The sequence below is a fragment of the Gadus chalcogrammus genome, chromosome 7 (assembly GCF_026213295.1).
Source record: "Gadus chalcogrammus isolate NIFS_2021 chromosome 7, NIFS_Gcha_1.0, whole genome shotgun sequence".
In the NCBI taxonomy this organism is placed as follows: Eukaryota; Metazoa; Chordata; class Actinopteri; order Gadiformes; family Gadidae; genus Gadus; species Gadus chalcogrammus.
The window spans coordinates 25,470,435-25,487,435 of record NC_079418.1 but is presented as its reverse complement, the minus strand read 5'-3'; the positions used below and the strand labels follow the sequence as shown (position 1 = coordinate 25,487,435).

At 43.0% G+C, this 17,001-nt stretch overlaps 2 protein-coding genes across 4 annotated transcripts in view; one reads left to right on the top strand and one right to left on the bottom strand.

Moving 5' to 3' along the window:
* LOC130385249 (glutamate receptor 4) overlaps window positions 1-17,001 on the bottom strand; it is a 1,260,456-nt gene that overhangs the window by 927,382 nt on the left and 316,073 nt on the right. The gene's annotated exons all lie outside the window — the stretch shown is intronic.
* LOC130385253 (complement factor B-like) lies at window positions 7,782-16,516 on the top strand. 2 transcript variants are annotated; one of them, XM_056593679.1, is made up of 18 exons: window positions 7,782-7,889; window positions 8,058-8,267; window positions 8,810-8,998; window positions 9,454-9,633; window positions 9,742-9,828; window positions 10,162-10,304; window positions 10,424-10,574; window positions 12,520-12,648; window positions 12,872-12,949; window positions 13,051-13,182; window positions 13,860-13,978; window positions 14,068-14,188; window positions 14,316-14,454; window positions 14,785-14,861; window positions 14,976-15,073; window positions 15,230-15,359; window positions 15,917-15,966; window positions 16,084-16,516. In XM_056593679.1, the coding sequence occupies exons 1-18, from the start codon at window positions 7,793-7,795 to the stop codon at window positions 16,270-16,272; spliced, it is 2,319 nt and encodes a 772-aa protein (XP_056449654.1). In that variant the 5' UTR covers window positions 7,782-7,792; the 3' UTR covers window positions 16,273-16,516. The 2 variants fall into 2 exon arrangements, with proteins under 2 accessions (XP_056449654.1, XP_056449655.1); XM_056593680.1 differs by lacking the exon at window positions 15,230-15,359.

Here is a 17,001-nt window from a genome sequence, read left to right as displayed (position 1 = left end):
TTTCTCAATTCGTAGCACGCGTACTACGGACTCGATGACTTGCTAGCACGTACTTGGCAAGTCTGTACTTCAAGCACATACTTGCGAGCACGCGAGTACGTACCTGCAATTGGAACAGCAGCGGACTCGATGACGTCACCACCTCTGCTCGTCCGTTAACTGTGCTACGGCCTCATTTAGGCATATACTACTGAACAATATAAACAAATGATATAAAACAAATCCCAGCCTCTTTCATTTTCAAATAGTATGTAAATATTCTGAATGAATAACAATTGAAAAGATATGAGTGTCCTGTCATGTGTATAAGCTATACACACACACGACCTTACATATATATATTTATATATTATTATTATTATATTAGGCCTATATATTATATATTATATAAATATATATATAAGTTAAGAGTAACTTAAGCTACAGTTGTAACTTGTGCGTCTTCTCCATATTGTCCGCCCTCGTACTGCTGCGAGTGCGAAATGCATCCTGGGATTTATAGCGGGAGCAAGCACACACGAGCCACCTCCGATGCATGCTCGGTGAAACGGCGATATCGAGCACGCATCCAGAACACTTCCGGGTTTTACGACAGTACTCGCTTGATGCGTGCTTCGAATTGGAACAGTGCTCGGGCAACGACTGATGACGTTTCACGAGTCCACGAGCACACGAGCACGCACAAGTACGCGAATTGAGAAACGGCTATAGCCTCAAGGGCTCAGCGCAGAGTACACATACGGGTATCCAGGAGGCGGGAGTTCAGCACCATGCTTAGCCAATAAGAGCACATAACTGAGTCCACGCCTGCCCAGTATAAAATTCACAACACATCTCTGTGTATCTCTGCTCGTGCATAATACAATTCCTCTCCTTTTGCTTCATAGATATCATAGCAAACCCTTTACCAAAATAAAGTGAGTTACAAGCGACCCTAAATGCAAACTTTTTCCGAAGAACACGGCACTATCAAACAATTTCTCCATTACTGTGGCCGGCTGTTATCGCCCTCCCTCAGCCCCTGCATGTACTCTTGAGGCCCTTTGTAGAGCACTGGCACCTTTCCCTAGGTCTGAGCTTGATCTGCTTGGGGATCTCAATTGGGACATGCTTATGCCTCCCGAGAAAGTCACACAGCAGTTAAGACTCCTTTAATCTTCACCAAATTATCACCCACCCAACCAGGCTCAACTCCAACTGTCCGGATAAGGCTACCTTGCTAGATGTAATTCTTACTACCACTCCCTACATGTATCAATCTGGTATGTTCTGCAGCGACCGCAGTGACCACTGTTTTATCGCACGCATTCGCCAAATCATCGCCGCCAAACAGCCCATTTCCATCAGCATTAAGCGCTCACTAAAGCACTTTAACACCCAAGCTTTCTTCCATGACCTGGCCAACATTAACTGGGACAGAGTCATGAAGGATTCGTGGTCACTGTTCATAGACCAGTTTAGTGCTGCGGTCAATAAGCATGCAACCCCTCAAGAAACAACGGTTGAAAAAGTGCTCACATCTCTTCTCAAACAAAAGAATGCTGCATGGAGAAAAGCCTTTCCATCAAAATGTCCCACAGATTACCTAAAATTTCGGCAGCTCCGTAAGGCTGCACAAGCCGTACGCCATGCCAAATCTGGTTACTTCAAGGCTCAATTTACAGTGTAGCACCGATCCCAATGTCTTTTGGAAAACGGTAAGAGAACTTCAAAACAAGTCCTAGGCCATGCCTGTTTCACTTAAAGTGAATGATCTTGTCATCTCAGATAAGACTGCAATGGCAGATACTTTCAACAGCCATTTCATAAAGTCTGGCTTTGTCTTTGAGAATACACTTTTCAAAGGCCCTACCACACCGCCACCCGCAGCCCATAGTCCTCTCTGCCACCCCAACCTCCACCCCCCCACACACAGTTTCTCCCTTCGGCCTCTGACAGAGGGGGAGGTTTTAAAGGCACTGTCTGCTCTTGACCCCAAACAAATCAGCTGGGTCTGATGACCTTCCCGCATTCTTTTATCAAAACTACAGCTCCCATCATTGCAGTACCCATAACCGAACTCTTCAAACCTCTCACTCCATACGACTGAAATATCCTCAGACTGGAAAGAAGCCATTATCCTCCCCCTGTTTGAGGGTGGTGAGCAGTCCGACCCAAATAGCTACAGACCTATCTCCATCCTGCCCTGTGTGTCCAAGGTATTTGAGAAGCTTGTGAACAATCAGCTCACATTCTATCTTAATACTTTTGGTATACTTTCTGGCGTACAGTCTGGTTTCCATGCTGGGTATGGATGCACAACAGCCACTTTAAAGGTGTTAAACTACATTACCTCTGCTCTTGACACAAAACAACACTGTGCTGCTACATTCATTGACCTTACCAAAGCCTTTGACACCGTTCACCATTCCATCCTCATCAGTAGTCTGAGCAGTATTCATACTTTGCAGTCACGTGACTACCATGGCTACCTGAAGGGCAACAAACGCAGACAAAATGGCAACGAACAGCGGGCCGGCCTGTCAAGGGAATTGCAGCCTTGCAGATTTCCAATAGGCCTACTACAATCCATCAACTATTTAGACCATTTATGTTCAAATTAGATATCAAGAAAAGATAAACATACTCGGAACTTGTGATCATTGCTGTGAAGTTGGCAACGTCTCGACCAGACTTGAAGTTTGGAGATATTTACATTTATCTTACAGAGAATCCGTCACCTTATACCGCAAAAAAAATGAAAGCCTACAAAAGTATGGATAGCAAACTTTTTTTCAAGAGTGGATGGGTTAACAATGTTGTCGTATCGGAGGTGAAAAACAGGAATATCTTCATAATCAAAGGTGAGTGACTATCTAGCTATCCGCAAAACGATCAACAAATAGCTTTTTTCTGAATTAAATAAATTTTAAGTAGCTCTTTTATTGACCAAGTTACATTTTCTCAAGCATTTCTGAAGGTCCAGCGCAGCTGAGCTTTTTACTGTACTGGATTGTTTAGTGACGCCTCCGCCAGTGTTGCCAGATTGGACCAGATTTCCCGCCCAATCTGGCAACACTGGCAATCCCCATGACGGCAGGGGGAGGGTTATTTTCATTTTGAAATAATAGTAATTATAATGTGTAATGAAACAATAAATATGACTTTTGGCAAATTCTAATCTTATAGACAATAATGCAGTTTTTCTCCTTTTCGAATCGGGTAAAAACATAACCCTGGCTTCACTCTCCGGCGGTTAGTACATCCAATCGCACAGCAACTATCTGGCATATCATTTTCACCTCAAAATACCAACTTTCGTTTCGTATGTTAAAACTGGCGACGACCTAGCAGATCCTTGGTTAGGTTGCTAAGTTGCTAGAGCCAGCCAGTGGTCGTGACGTCACATGCAAAGTAGGAATTGGGGTCACAGGTCACTCACTGGCTTGGTTCTCTCACTATCTCTCTCACCGTAAGGTTGGATAATTCATTCTCTCACCCCCTCCTTGTGACCAAGGGACTCCCTCAAGGCGCTATACTTGGTCCATCACTGTTCTCCATTTACATCAATAACTTCCCCCTAGCTGCTGGCAATTCCCTCATTGACCTTTATGCCGATGAAGCAATCCTATACGCCTCTGATCCGTTTCCCTCCTCTGTCCAATCCATGCTCCAGGATAGCTTTCTCCAGGGACAACATGCCTTCTCACAACTGAAACTGTCACTCAACACATCTAAGACAAAAGCCATGTGGTTTCATCGGAAGGGTGTCCCTTCTCCGTCTCCATGGAACATCTCCACCTGTGAGGGGGCAATCCTTCGAGCAAGTCTCCATCTACAAATACTTGGGCATCTGGTTAGACACTACAGTATGCTTTTCACATCACACCTCCAGGTTACAGTCTAAGGTGCGGGCCAAACTCGGTTTCCTTTACCGCCACCGCCACGCCTTCACTTCCTCTTCTAAACTCACGCTTACCAAAATGACTATTCTCCCAACACTTGATTTCGGTGATACTATCTATAGAAAGGCATGCAAGGGCATTCTCGCCAAACTGGACACACTCTTTCACTCTGCTATCCGTTTTGCTACAAATGCCCTCCTCAACACCCACCACTGCAGTCTTTACCGGGGACTGCGGTCAATACCGGGGAATCAGTCCGGAAACCGCTTGAGAGGCTAGTACAGAAGACATAGGACAATCTGGCACTGAGGGAACTGAACGTAGAGTCTATATACCGGGTTGATTGGTGATCAGAGGCAGCTGAGCGGAACAGGTGAGGAGAGTTGGACTGATGAGCAGAGAGTGACAGGCAGGTCCAAAGACGGCTCGGCCTGCCTGCCCCGGTACAGCCACCACCCACATCCGAACTTGTGCCGGTACAAGTGTCACGAGGAAATCCAGAGAACCCTAAAGATGTTATACAATAGCCTTAAAGAAAAAACAAACCATGAAGAACTGACGATGCTGAAGTTGGCATCCGATTTGCAGCAGCCGATTCGGCAGTTAAGGAAGAACTGTCACTTGCATTTCTTTCAATTTCCAAAATAAATATTTTTCTAACAAAAGAGTGTATTATTGAACAAGTGAAAGAAAGGTGGTGCAAACATCTGAAATTTAGAAAGAAAGAATAAAACTTATGAAGAACAATATAATTGAGCACTGCATGCAGCACTCACATAATTAACGGTTTGAATTGCTCTTATTAATGATATATTGTATTTATTGGTGTAATGGGATTTAAGATTTATCTGGCAAACAAAAGCCATTGAGATGGCCATTTATATATTTTTTTTATTATTATTATTTTAAATATTTTTTGTTATTATATTCTGATGGATTACGGATTAGATCATTTTGACTTTGCGCAAAATGTATGGCTGTGGATGAGGGCCGGTTTAAGGCCCGTTTACAAGAGGACGCTTGCGGGTAAAAACGACAAAATATTTTATCGGAAGTGCCTTTCGTTTAGACGGTGACGGCGTTTTTGGGGAATGAAAACGCATAAATCTGAAACCACCCTCCAGAGTGGAAAAGTTGAATACGCTCCGCCGTAGCGTTTCCGTCTACACTGCCAAGACGCAAAACACTGCTCAGATCTGCTCACATCGCGTACGCGTTTACGTCACATACATGTGCCAGTACAAGGGAATAAACAAACATGTCCGATTATTTCCATGCGTCTGACCTTCAAGCTGCTCTGGCAGCTCTAACAAGCATACAGGAGTCTTTCCACGAAATGTGCAGGATATGTACAGATAGTATTACTGAACAACGCATGCGCTCAGACAAGGCGGTGTTGTGTGATAGTGTATCACAGCACCACCTAGCCGCTTGGCAAGCATACCCAAACGAATTCCACACACTTTTGCGTCACCGTATGCACGCAGATTTCCTCCCGAAAACGCTTGTCTAAACGCGGAATAAAAAGTGAGGACGCGACGCCACTTTTGCGTCTTCTGTTCAGACCATCATCGTGTAAACGTAGCCTAAGAAGTCTCACCTGGCTGAGACTGATTGGACTCTGGGGCTGGGTGAGGCTGCACATCTGATGCACATTGAGTAATCAGTGTGCACAGGTTAAGCCAGCCATCTCCACAAGCACTCCAGCGAAGCACCCTTCCCATACCTTTGCTTTGTGCCCTTCGTCTGGAGGTGGCGTGTAGCAAGGACATTTGCTACAGGATATATTTTTTACACAATGGCCTTGTTACATGAGAAACATATCTATATTCTGCCATCAACTGTTTTTGAATCTTGATTGTATCTAGATTCAAAATGTAATCAGTTGACATAAAAGCAACAACAAGCTCAGAACACATTTGATACAGCATGTATGCTTGACAATCCTTTTTTTAAATAATGATAATTAAGCAGTGATTTTGTACATGTCAACTATGTGTCCATATTATGACAGTATGTTTATTCAGATTCAGATTCAGATTCAGATTCAGATTCAGATTCAGCTTTATTGGCCAGGTTTGCGAAAAAACGAGGAATTTGACTTCGGTCCCTTTGCTCTCTATGTGCAACACTCAACATTTAACCTATTGTTAATATATAAAAAACAAAAAAAACAATACAATAAATAATAATTATTATAATGATATAATAAAATAGAGGGTGGGGCTAATTCTGAGCGTTCAACAGAGAGAATGCTTGGGGAAAGAAACTGACTTTGTGTCGGCTGGTTTTGGCAAACAGTGCCCTGTATCGCCTGCCCGAGGGAAGGAGGTTGAACATTTTGTGACCAGGATGTGAGGGATCTAGGGCGATTCTTGTTGCCCTTTTCCTGACCCGGGACTGGTACAGGTCCTCAATGGTGGGAAGGTCAGCTGCAATGATCTTCTCCACAGCCCGTATTGTCCGTTGCAGTCTGGCCCTGTCCCGTTTGGTGGCTGACCCAAACCAGACAGTGATCGAGGTGCAGATGACAGACTGGATGATGGCTGAGTAGAAGGTGGTCAGCAGCTCTTTAGGCAGATTAAACTTCCTTAGTTGTCGCAGGAAGTATAACCTCTGCTGGGCCTTTTTCTGGACAGAGTACATGTGGGGACACCATTTTAGGTCCTGTGAAACGGTTGTGCCTAGGAACCTAAAGGAATCCACAGTGGACACTGTGTCGTTCTGGATGGTGAGGGGGGGGAGTGGGGGGGGACTTCTCCCAAAATCCACTGTCATCTCCACAGTCTTGTTGTGGTTTAACACCAGGTGGTGCTGACTGCACCATTGGACCAACTGGTCCACCTCCTGTCTGTAAGCAGACTCATCACCATCCTGGATCAAACCAGTGACGGTGGTGTCATCTGCAAACTTCTTGATGGTTGGCCTGAATGTGTGGGCACCATCTTGTGAGACAGAACCAAGTAGAACGTGAATGTGCCTGCAGATTTCAGAACATGAGTGGAATAAACATTTGCCTTTACCTTAAAGTACTTCTAAAGTACTTTTAAAAGAAGTTGAACAGAATGTGGTAGTTCAATTTTAAAAAACTCGGCTCCTAGAAATACTGTTTTAGGAAATCGGTACTGAAACTTCCGCCTCCTCTATTACCGGATCATATTGTAACGGTTCTAAATCCACTAGTTAAGAACGTAAGCCTATGCATGCAGATTGTTCTCAGACTGTGCATGAGAGAGAGAGGAAGAGAGCGAAAGAGACTTTGTTTGGTTGTGTGTGTGTGTGTGTGTGTGTGTGTGTGTGTGTGTGTGTGTGTGTGTGTGTGTGTGTGTGTGTGTGTGTGTGTGTGTGTGTGTGTGTGTGTGTGTGTGTGTGTGTGTGTGTGTGTGTCACTGCTTGTGCGTGTGTGTGTGTGTTTGAGGTCAATAAAATAACCGGGAAATTAGCTAAAGTAAAGTTTAGACTGAAGTTTGTACTCTGCACTTGTTTGCAGCCAAGTATATATTGTAGGATAAACAGTACATATAAACTAGATAGAGAAGTAATGAAATTAAACCCAAATTGTTGTGCTTGAATCCAAAATGTTTTTAGATTTTATATTACTCTTCAATCATTGATCAACAAGGAATGCATATATTACAACTAGTTTGAATAAACTAGCTGTAATGTGTCATCCTTAGTAGAATGTAACAAGGTTGTCTCGTCACATAGATATGATTAGACAAAATTATTACATTCTATTAACAATAAACCATTTTATTATGTCAGGATAGTCAGTGGCGTTTGACTCCCAGCCGTCAAGTGTTCATTGATGCAACGTATCCCGAAAAAGAATGGCCAGCAAATAGATACGCATCGATCTCCTAGTATTTACCATGCAGTTAATAAGTCACCAACTCATTTTGTATAAAATGTGCGGGTTACCCTCAGCGTTTGTCAAAGTAGAGAAGATGGAGCTATCGGTTCACTGGCGATGGCTTGCTACAGTTTTAAACCTTCTGATTCTGGGTAAGCCACTTTGAGGACAATTGATACACTATTGATGAAGGAAAATATTTCATGCCATTTAAACACAAGTTGTCGATTGTAACTCTCACGAAGAATGTCAGTTAACAGGTTATTTAGGTTCCGTAGAATTATCAACTCATTTCTGGGTTATTGGTTTGTTGTTGGCAGGTGCGGGTGTTTGGTGTGACTGTACCGAAGAAGGCATTGAGATAGAGGGTGGGGATTACATTCTCACTCAGGGACTGAAATCTGGCAGTACCTTGATCTATCAATGCCCCAATGGTTTGTTCCCCTACCCTGCCATGACCCGCCAGTGTTCAGGCCGCAGATGGCAGGACCTACCGTCACGAGAAAGGAACATCAGCCAGAAATGTAGATGTAAGAAGATTTTGATGGTATATTTCCATTCTGTTACGTCATTAAGGTTGCAGAGAAACTTTAATCCAGAGTTATTTACAGTGAATTCAGATATAACCTTTAACGAACCAGGTAGGGAGTGAATACAGAGAGAGGGATTTATGAAACGGGTAGGGGGTTAGACAGTGAATGCAGAGACAGGTCTTTGAAGAGCGGGTAGGGGGTTTGACTGGTGCAGAGACCGGTCTTTAAGGAGCAGGGGTTAGATAGTGAATCAAGGGAAAGGTCATAAAGGAGCAGTAAGGGGGTTAGACATTGGTTACGGAGACAGGTCTTTAAGGAGCGAAGGGGGTTAGACAGTGGTTACATAGACAGGTCTCTAGGAGCAGGGGTTAGACAGTGCTTACATAGAAAGGTCATTAAGTAGCAGTTGGGGGTTGGACAGTGACTACAGATTCAGGTCATGAAGGAACTGTTAGGGGTTGGACAGTGATAACAATGACAGGTCATGAAGGTATTAAGGCGTACATTTATTTCCTTTATTTTCTATATTCTTTTTGCAGTGGTAGAATGCCCTGACCCAACGGTTCTGAAATACGGGTCAGTCGACCCTCCTGAGGAAAGATACTTCGTAGGTAATGAGACGATGTATGAATGTGATTCTGGGTACAGACTTCGCGGGTCGGTGAAACGTGTCTGCCTTGCCAACGGAAAGTGGAGTGGCAGCACCCCGATCTGTAGTCGTGATGATGGTAACTAAGAAGTACTGTCTGTCTGTCTGTCTGTCTGTCTGTCTGTCTGTCTGTCTGTCTGTCTGTCTGTCTGCCTGCCTGCCTGCCTGCCTGTCTGTCTGTCTGTCTGTCTGTCTGTCTGTCTGCCTGCCTGCCTGTCTGTCTGTCTGCCTGCCTGCCTGCCTGCCTGCCTGCCTGTCTGTCTGTCTGTCTGTCTGTCTGTCTGTCTGTCTGTCTGTCTGTCTGTCTGCCTGCCTGCCTGTCTGTCTGTCTGTCTGTCTGTCTGTCGGTCGCTCGGTCATCTGGTGGTCTGCCTGCAGGTGTGTCTCTGTCGTGCTCGCCTCTTTTTCAACTCCATCTCCCTTCTATTCCGTGTTTGTCAATGATTCAGTAATTCGTTAGTTAAATAGCAGTTAGTACTAGTTATTTTATGTTCTTGTCTTGATCGTTCTTTTGTTTTTGTTCTTGATTGACAGCAGGTAACCCTTGCCCGGACCCTGGCATCCCCCCGGGAAGCCTGCGCTCGGGGGACTATTTTGACTACGATGACGAGGTGACGTACAGCTGTACCAACAGCTTAACGTACCTGGTGGGCTCTAGGGTGCGCACCTGCAGAGCTGACGGCCAGTGGTCCGGAGTGGAGCCCAGCTGCTTCTGTAAGCCAGCGCTTAGTGTGTGTCATAGACCAGAGAGAGTCCGTGTATGTCTATGTATGCATGTCATGTAATGATAATCATGATCGGCATTACGCCTTTGTTTTATAGATAAGTACACGTATGACACTGCATCGGATATCAGTGAAGCGTTTGGGGGCGCAATGAAGCAGAGTCTGACCGAGTCGATGTCAGTCGGTAAGAGAACCATCTGCTTTACTCTCCCTCCTCTCAGTATGAGCTGCATTTTGATTTCTTGTTTTGAACTTAGTGCATTGACCCTCCCTCATTTAATCTGTTTATCTTTCTCTGCAAATGATTAGTTGCGGGGAAAGAAAATGCAATAACATGTTCTGGATGGTAAAAATTATATCTGCAGTGTAAGTTAGAAATATGCATTAACTAAATACCTGCTAAATGGGGTTTAATTTATTTTGAATTGAGTCAAATCAACCCAATTTAAACATTATTTAATCAAATAAGTTTAATTAAATTGGAGGAGCATGTCATCAAAAACATAATATATTTCAGGTGACATACAAGAGGGAAGAAAGATAACGATTACAAAAGATGGAAGAACACTGAATATGTACATCGCCGTGGATATTTCTGACAGTCTCACTAAACAGGACATAAACAGATCAACAGTAATGGTACAGGCATTTATAGAAAGGGTAAGTCAACATGTACATACACATGATATGTGACATATACACATAGTGTATATATTGTTTGCTGGTGATAGCTGTGGCCCAAAACGCTTTCAGTAAATCATTTTTATTACATTTTACAGGTAGCATCGTATGCTGTCTCCCCAAACTATGACATCCTCTTTTTCACTTCCGAATTATTGCCTATTTCCAACATTCTTGATTATTATAATGGAGTAAATACGAAAACACTTGAAGCTGTTTTGGATGATCTGAAGAGTATTCAAATAAAAGGTATGTTTTGTAATGGATCGGGAGAGGACCCAAATGCAGCACACGTAGGCAGGCAGACAGTTAGTCGGTAACGTATTTTATATACAGAAACAAGCAGACAGAGGACAGGCAGGGCGCAAGCAGGATCCGTTGTCGGGGGCGGAAGGCAGGGTCGATCACCGGGACAGAGACAGAGCAGGCAGGTAGGGGACAGGCAGGGTCAATACCGGGGAATCAGTCCGGAAACCGCTTGAGAGGCTAGTACAGAAGACATAGGACCATCTGGCACTGAGGGAACTGAAAGGAGAGTCTATATACCGGGTTGATTGGTGATCAGAGGCAGCTGAGCGGAACAGGTGAGGAGAGTTGGACTGCAGAGAGTGGCAGGCAGGTGAGGAGAAGGAGGGGCCGGTGGAAAAACACTGGGAGCTAATGCCGCCTTCAAAACGGTCTGAGTTTCTGGGAGGCTTGGAGGTTCGGAGGTTTGGACCCTAAGCTCGGAGGAAAGTGCTTTGAACACTCGGTTTTATGAAGGTATTATTGTAGCACAAGTCTTTAGCACCTGTAACTGCATGTACATGTTGCCAAGCTGTCACCCCGATCGAGACTGGCCAATAGAGACGTGTCTTACATCTTTCGGCGTAGGTCCCGCCCACGAGATTCAGCTCAACAGCAAGCAAAGCTTTTGGATTTGCAAGCAAAACTTTTGGATTCGCAAGCAAAACTTTTTGATTCGTAAACAAAACTTTTGGATTCGCAAACAAAACTTTTGGATTCCCATTAATATTTTTTTTATCACATTTATTTTACTTGCAATAAAACATTTATTGATTGCAGTGTCGATAGTTTTGCACTCAAATCAATTAAAATGCTCATAAAAATGCTGAATCAACTTAGCGTTCTTTATCATTTTATTTGTGAGGACATTTTTCACAGATGTGCAACTTCTGATGCATTAGTTCAAATTTGGGTTTACGAATGCACACATTTTGGTTATGTTCTCAGATTATGAAACATGGATGTGCGAACGTGTTTTGCACCAACTGCGCTGCAATGATTGTAGCAAAAAGATTTGTGCACCTGTAACACAGATTTGCGTACTCTTAGACCCTATTTTGTGTTTACATTGGTAAAAAAAACATTTGTACTCTAAAGTCCCAAATGTACGGTTACACATTTGGGACTTTAGACTACACATGCAAAATAAATATATACGACTTCAAATTTACTGTGACTTTAGTGTACGCATTCAAATTCTGCAGTTACAGGTGCTAAAGCCTTTTGCTACAATAATACCTTCATACTGTTTGGTCAGAGTTTTCGCTCTGAGTTTCGTGCGGAAGTCCTTTGAGATTACGTCACAACAATGGCTGCCCATTTCATTGATAGACTAAAGTGAACTAGCAGCAAGCACTAAGAGGCAAACTTAACACCCATTTTAACATTTGCATTACGTTACATTATAGCTTACAATTATAAACATCACTTGAAAAATTCTCGCTCATGTTCAACCATCACATGCAGTTCTAATAACTGATTCATCTGATTCAGCATAGAAGCACAAAGTGGTCGCTGCGGGCCCCATAGTTGTTGTTGTGAAGTCTATTCTCCAGAACAATCTGTTTTCCGGTTTAATGTCATAGCCTACGAACTTCTAAGGGGCTTTCCTGAACAGTCTTATTTCGGAAGAAGGGAAGGTTTACGTAAAGACACGTAAGAGCTTCCGAACATCCGAGCTGTTTTGAAGGCGGCATAAGGTGAATGAGATGACTGAGAGGGGGGCATGAGATGACTGAGAGGGGAGATCATGACATGTTTGACTACTAAAAAGTTAGTTATTATTGTCTAAATTTGTGGCTATATTCAACATTTTATAAACTTTGTGTGTGTGTGTGTATGTGGATTTGTGTTTTATGTGTGTGCGTGCATGCGTGTGCATTTGTGCGTGTGTCACCTTTTTTCACAGAAAACAGGGCTACAGGGACTGATCTAAACCAAGTCTTCAAACATATGTTAGAACGAATAATCATCATCGAAGAAACAACAAAGACCAAATTTGAAGATCTTCGTCACATCATCTTAATATTTACCGATGGTAATTCAACCTCTATTTAAAAATACTACTCACAAGGATGACAGAATAGTTAATTCACTGCAATGATATATGTCTACTGTCTGTCTCTGCACCATTGGCGACCAACTTATTTGTGGTTGAGTGTGACATAAAGATCTGTGGTAGGCCTACTCCCTTTGAAATAGGCCTCCGAACTACGACCTACAAGTGAGAGTAACTTTGTGTTGAACTGTGCTCAACATAGGTGGTTATAACATGGGCGGCTCCCCACTGGCTAATCTACAAAGAATAAAGAATGCCATTAAGCCAGAAGACCACCTGGGTAGGACACCAAAACACATTTAACAGCTCAAAGTTTGTGCGTCATGAACGCAAAATGCAATTTTATCACCAGTGTGTTGCATGTTGTCCTCCATGTTGTAGATGTTTACATATTTGCGGTTGGAGCTAGGATATACGAGTTGGACCTCCAACCTCTTGCCACGAAAGAAAGGGGGAGACATTTCTTTAGAATCCTGAAAGAGGATATGGACACAATGTTTGATGAAATATTTGGTGAGTGCTCTTTCAAATAAGATTTTGAAATGGGGATCATTAAATCACCTCCCAAGCTCCAAACACATTCTCCATAGTAGTGTAGCTGTAATGGAACTCAAGAAGATACCAGCGCAGGGTAGCAGTAGTCTTCAGGGGAAGGTTGTGGGAGACATCCAGATACCAGTGCAGGACAACCACGTGTTAATGTCTGGAATGTGATTTAGTTCCACACATTTGGTCGTAGGAAATGTGGGATGTCAGCCGCAGAACCAGTACAGCACCAGTGACCACCCTCAATGCCATCCTCGCACAGATGGGCTTGATGCGGCATTAGGCAACCAGTCGAGTGCACCCTTGGAGGTATTATCAGAGATTAACAGCAACAGAGATATGGAGGCCTGTGGAGGCGATGCAGTAGTGAAACCGAGAGATGGCCCCAGATTGGAGCTGGGGCTGGTCACATGCCTGCCCGGGGAACCGCCTTATCTTTCCCTACAGACAGAATTTGTCAATATATTGATTAATTTAGGGCTCCAAAGAGCTATGTGAGCTATTGAAAGAGATATATGAAAGGCTCACTCAATCAATATATGCAGTTATTCACTATCATATAAGGATTTCAATAATAACGTTGTTCAAACATGGTTCTGAGTTTTACTGAAACGTCTATGATACAAATGTTTCTGATCCTGCAGATGACGAAGCCGTAGTCAGTTTATGTGGACTCCACAAGTTGTCCGACTTCACTTCTTCTTCCAAGAGTTTAGTATATCCATGGAATGTGAGGCTCACCATACTGAGAGGTCATGGTCAGGTAGGGGGTTAGAAATTGACACAGATACATGGTATAAAGTATGTCACACATGATTTATGTCTTATTAATTTATTAATTATTTATTTCAGACAAAGACATGCACTGGCGCTATCGTCTCTTCCAAATTGATCCTGACTGCTGCTCATTGCTTCCTTGGGGACTTACCTGAAAACATCCAAGTGGACGTAAAGCAAGGGAGAGACCAAGGGAGTGAGGCTGAAAAAACTAAAACATGATCAATTTGAAGCAATTTCAATTATGTTGGTTTTGAGTTTGCAAAGCGTTTCTTTACAATGAGCTATTTATGTATTGTATCTTCATTTTCTGTTTCTTAAAGTCAAAGTGGTGGAGAAATACTACCGTCATCCGCAATACAACATCAAAGCCAAAGAGGATGAAGGAATTGCTGAATTTTATGATTATGATGTAGCTCTTGTTCAATTGAAGGAGGATCTGATCTTCACTACAAATCTCAAGTGAGGCTATTTACATAACATAGTACACTTGCACTTTGTAAATAGGCTGCATATATATAGCACATTTATTCACACACACACGCGCACGCACGCACGCACGCACGCACGCACGCACGCACGCACGCACGCACGCACGCACGCACGCACGCACGCACGCACGCACGCACGCACGCACGCACGCACGCACACACACACACACACATACACACACACACACACACGCACACACACACACAAGATGACAAACCTTCTGCGCTTCGAATCATAATCATCCATAAAGCCAGGAATTTAAGAACAATCTAGCTGCTTAAACCTTTTTTTTTGTTCTAGACCCATTTGCATACCCTGCACCAAGGAAACGAACCAGGCCCTTCGTTTGCCTCCCGATTCAAAGTGCTCTGATCAAGGTTACAAACATCACTCAGTGATTTCACTTTGATAAACATTTACATGTTTCCAAAAGGCTCATGTGCTCTTAGCATTGTTGACAGGCCTAATCTTTATTACATTACTCCATGTAGAGAAGTTGTTGTTGAAGGACTTCAACCAAAGACTGCATTTCCTGACTGGGGAAGACACTGTGCAACAAAAAGACGTTGTAGCAAAGCTGGGTCAAAATGTGAGTCTTGGCGACGTCATAAATATCTTTTTACATGATTTTTTGAATATGTCACTGCATGCATGTATGAGGAAACAACTTTGCTTGTCTGAGAGTTCAGAAACAAAACCTAAAACCTAACCCTACACTCACTCTTTTACCCACTCTGAAATGTAGCGCGACCCATGTATCAATCAAGCCACAAGACTACCAAACGTAACAGCAGAAAAAATACATGAATTTGTGACAGACAACTTCCTGTGCACAGGTGGTGTTATACCTTTTGTAGACCACATAGCATGCAAAGGTAGGTTAATCATGTGCAAAAATATGTTTTTTATTCATTATAGACTACCAACATATTAGGGTGTAACAGGAAAAAGACAGGAATAGAAATTAAAAAGAGACAAAATCACATTTCTAATAAAATGCTAACAGATTAAAGGTACAATACTGAAGAATTGCGATTGGTAGCTCTAGTCTGAATTTTGTAAACATTTCTGCGCAACCCCCCCCGCCTCGTTACTCTCTCAAAACCGCTAGAATTATATCAAATGTTGAAGGATCAAAAGACACTCAGTTGAAAATGTTGTCATGAAGATGTTTATTATGCTGCACAATATCTCTTAACCCCACCTCTGTTGGGACTTATTTTGCTGGGAACTATCAAGTATTTGTTTTTTATATTATTGATATAAATGGTCTGAGTATATAACGATAACTAAGGCCTATGGGCCTTATTCACCCTGTGGCCATCTTGGCTCCAAACACTCAAACCAAGATGATACAAAAATGGTCGCAAGGGTAACGGTGACCAGTACATGATGTACTGACATACAATTCTGCCTGTTTTTTGGGGGGCAGGGGACTCTGGTGGTGCTGTTTTTAGAGACTACAACCAGCGCACCATACAGGTAATCACAAACTTAGCATGACTTTCAATTCAAGTTATGTTTAAGGTTGAATTTGTTGAACACAAACTAATTATCAAATTTGACTTTATTTTTGCAATATATATTTTGTCTTTTTAGGTCGGTGTAGTCAGCTGGGGAACGGATGAGGAGTGTAAGGGTCGTGAAGGGCAACTTGTGAATTCAAAAGAGTATTCCAGAGATTTTCACTTGAATCTCTTCAAGATTGTCGACTTTCTTCACTCAGTCATGGCCCAAGGGGACAGAACTTTAGCTCCAACCGAATTCATTGATAACTGGAGATTGTAAGGGCTGGTGCGTGTGTCAAAAAAAACTGATGAGAAAGACCCCTCATGTGAAATAAGTTAAAACGAGATGTGATTTTGGGGAATGCTTTGTTCAACGCTTTATAATTTATGGGTAGCATTTTTGAAGATTGAATAGGCTAGCAATGATAAACCAGGCTATGCTTAATAACTCTGTATCAGCAATTACCCCCAGTGGTCTTTGAAGACGGTTGTTGACCCGTAAATAAAATCACAGATAAAGAACATTCTGGATCTCCTCCTTTGTTGGAGTTGAGCTCTTCCTCTCCAGTGGGTGGGCTTTAGATACACTGACCGCACCTGAACGTTCGAGCCCGAGTAAGAAGCATTAACATGATGAGCACATATGCAGACATTATACTGCTGATTCAGTCTGAAAACCTTTCTCTACTTAATCAGCTGTGATGGGAGAAGACGCCAGGCAAGCTAGCGCTGCCTTAGATCACTGTGACATACAGCGATTCCAATGCTCGTTTCCAATGCCCTGCGCAATGCGGACCACCCCTCTGACAGACTGCCAACTCAGACCAATCTGGTTTAGTCTATGCTTACCTGCTCTATGATACACTTGTCTTCTGCACAGCACTGAAGAAAGTTTGAGATTGACTTAGAATTCTGGGAACCTTGATTACCTTAAACAAAAACTACAATATCGATGGCTGTTAACGGTATGGTCTGCTATACGAGGTTCAATCTGGAACAATGGAATGGA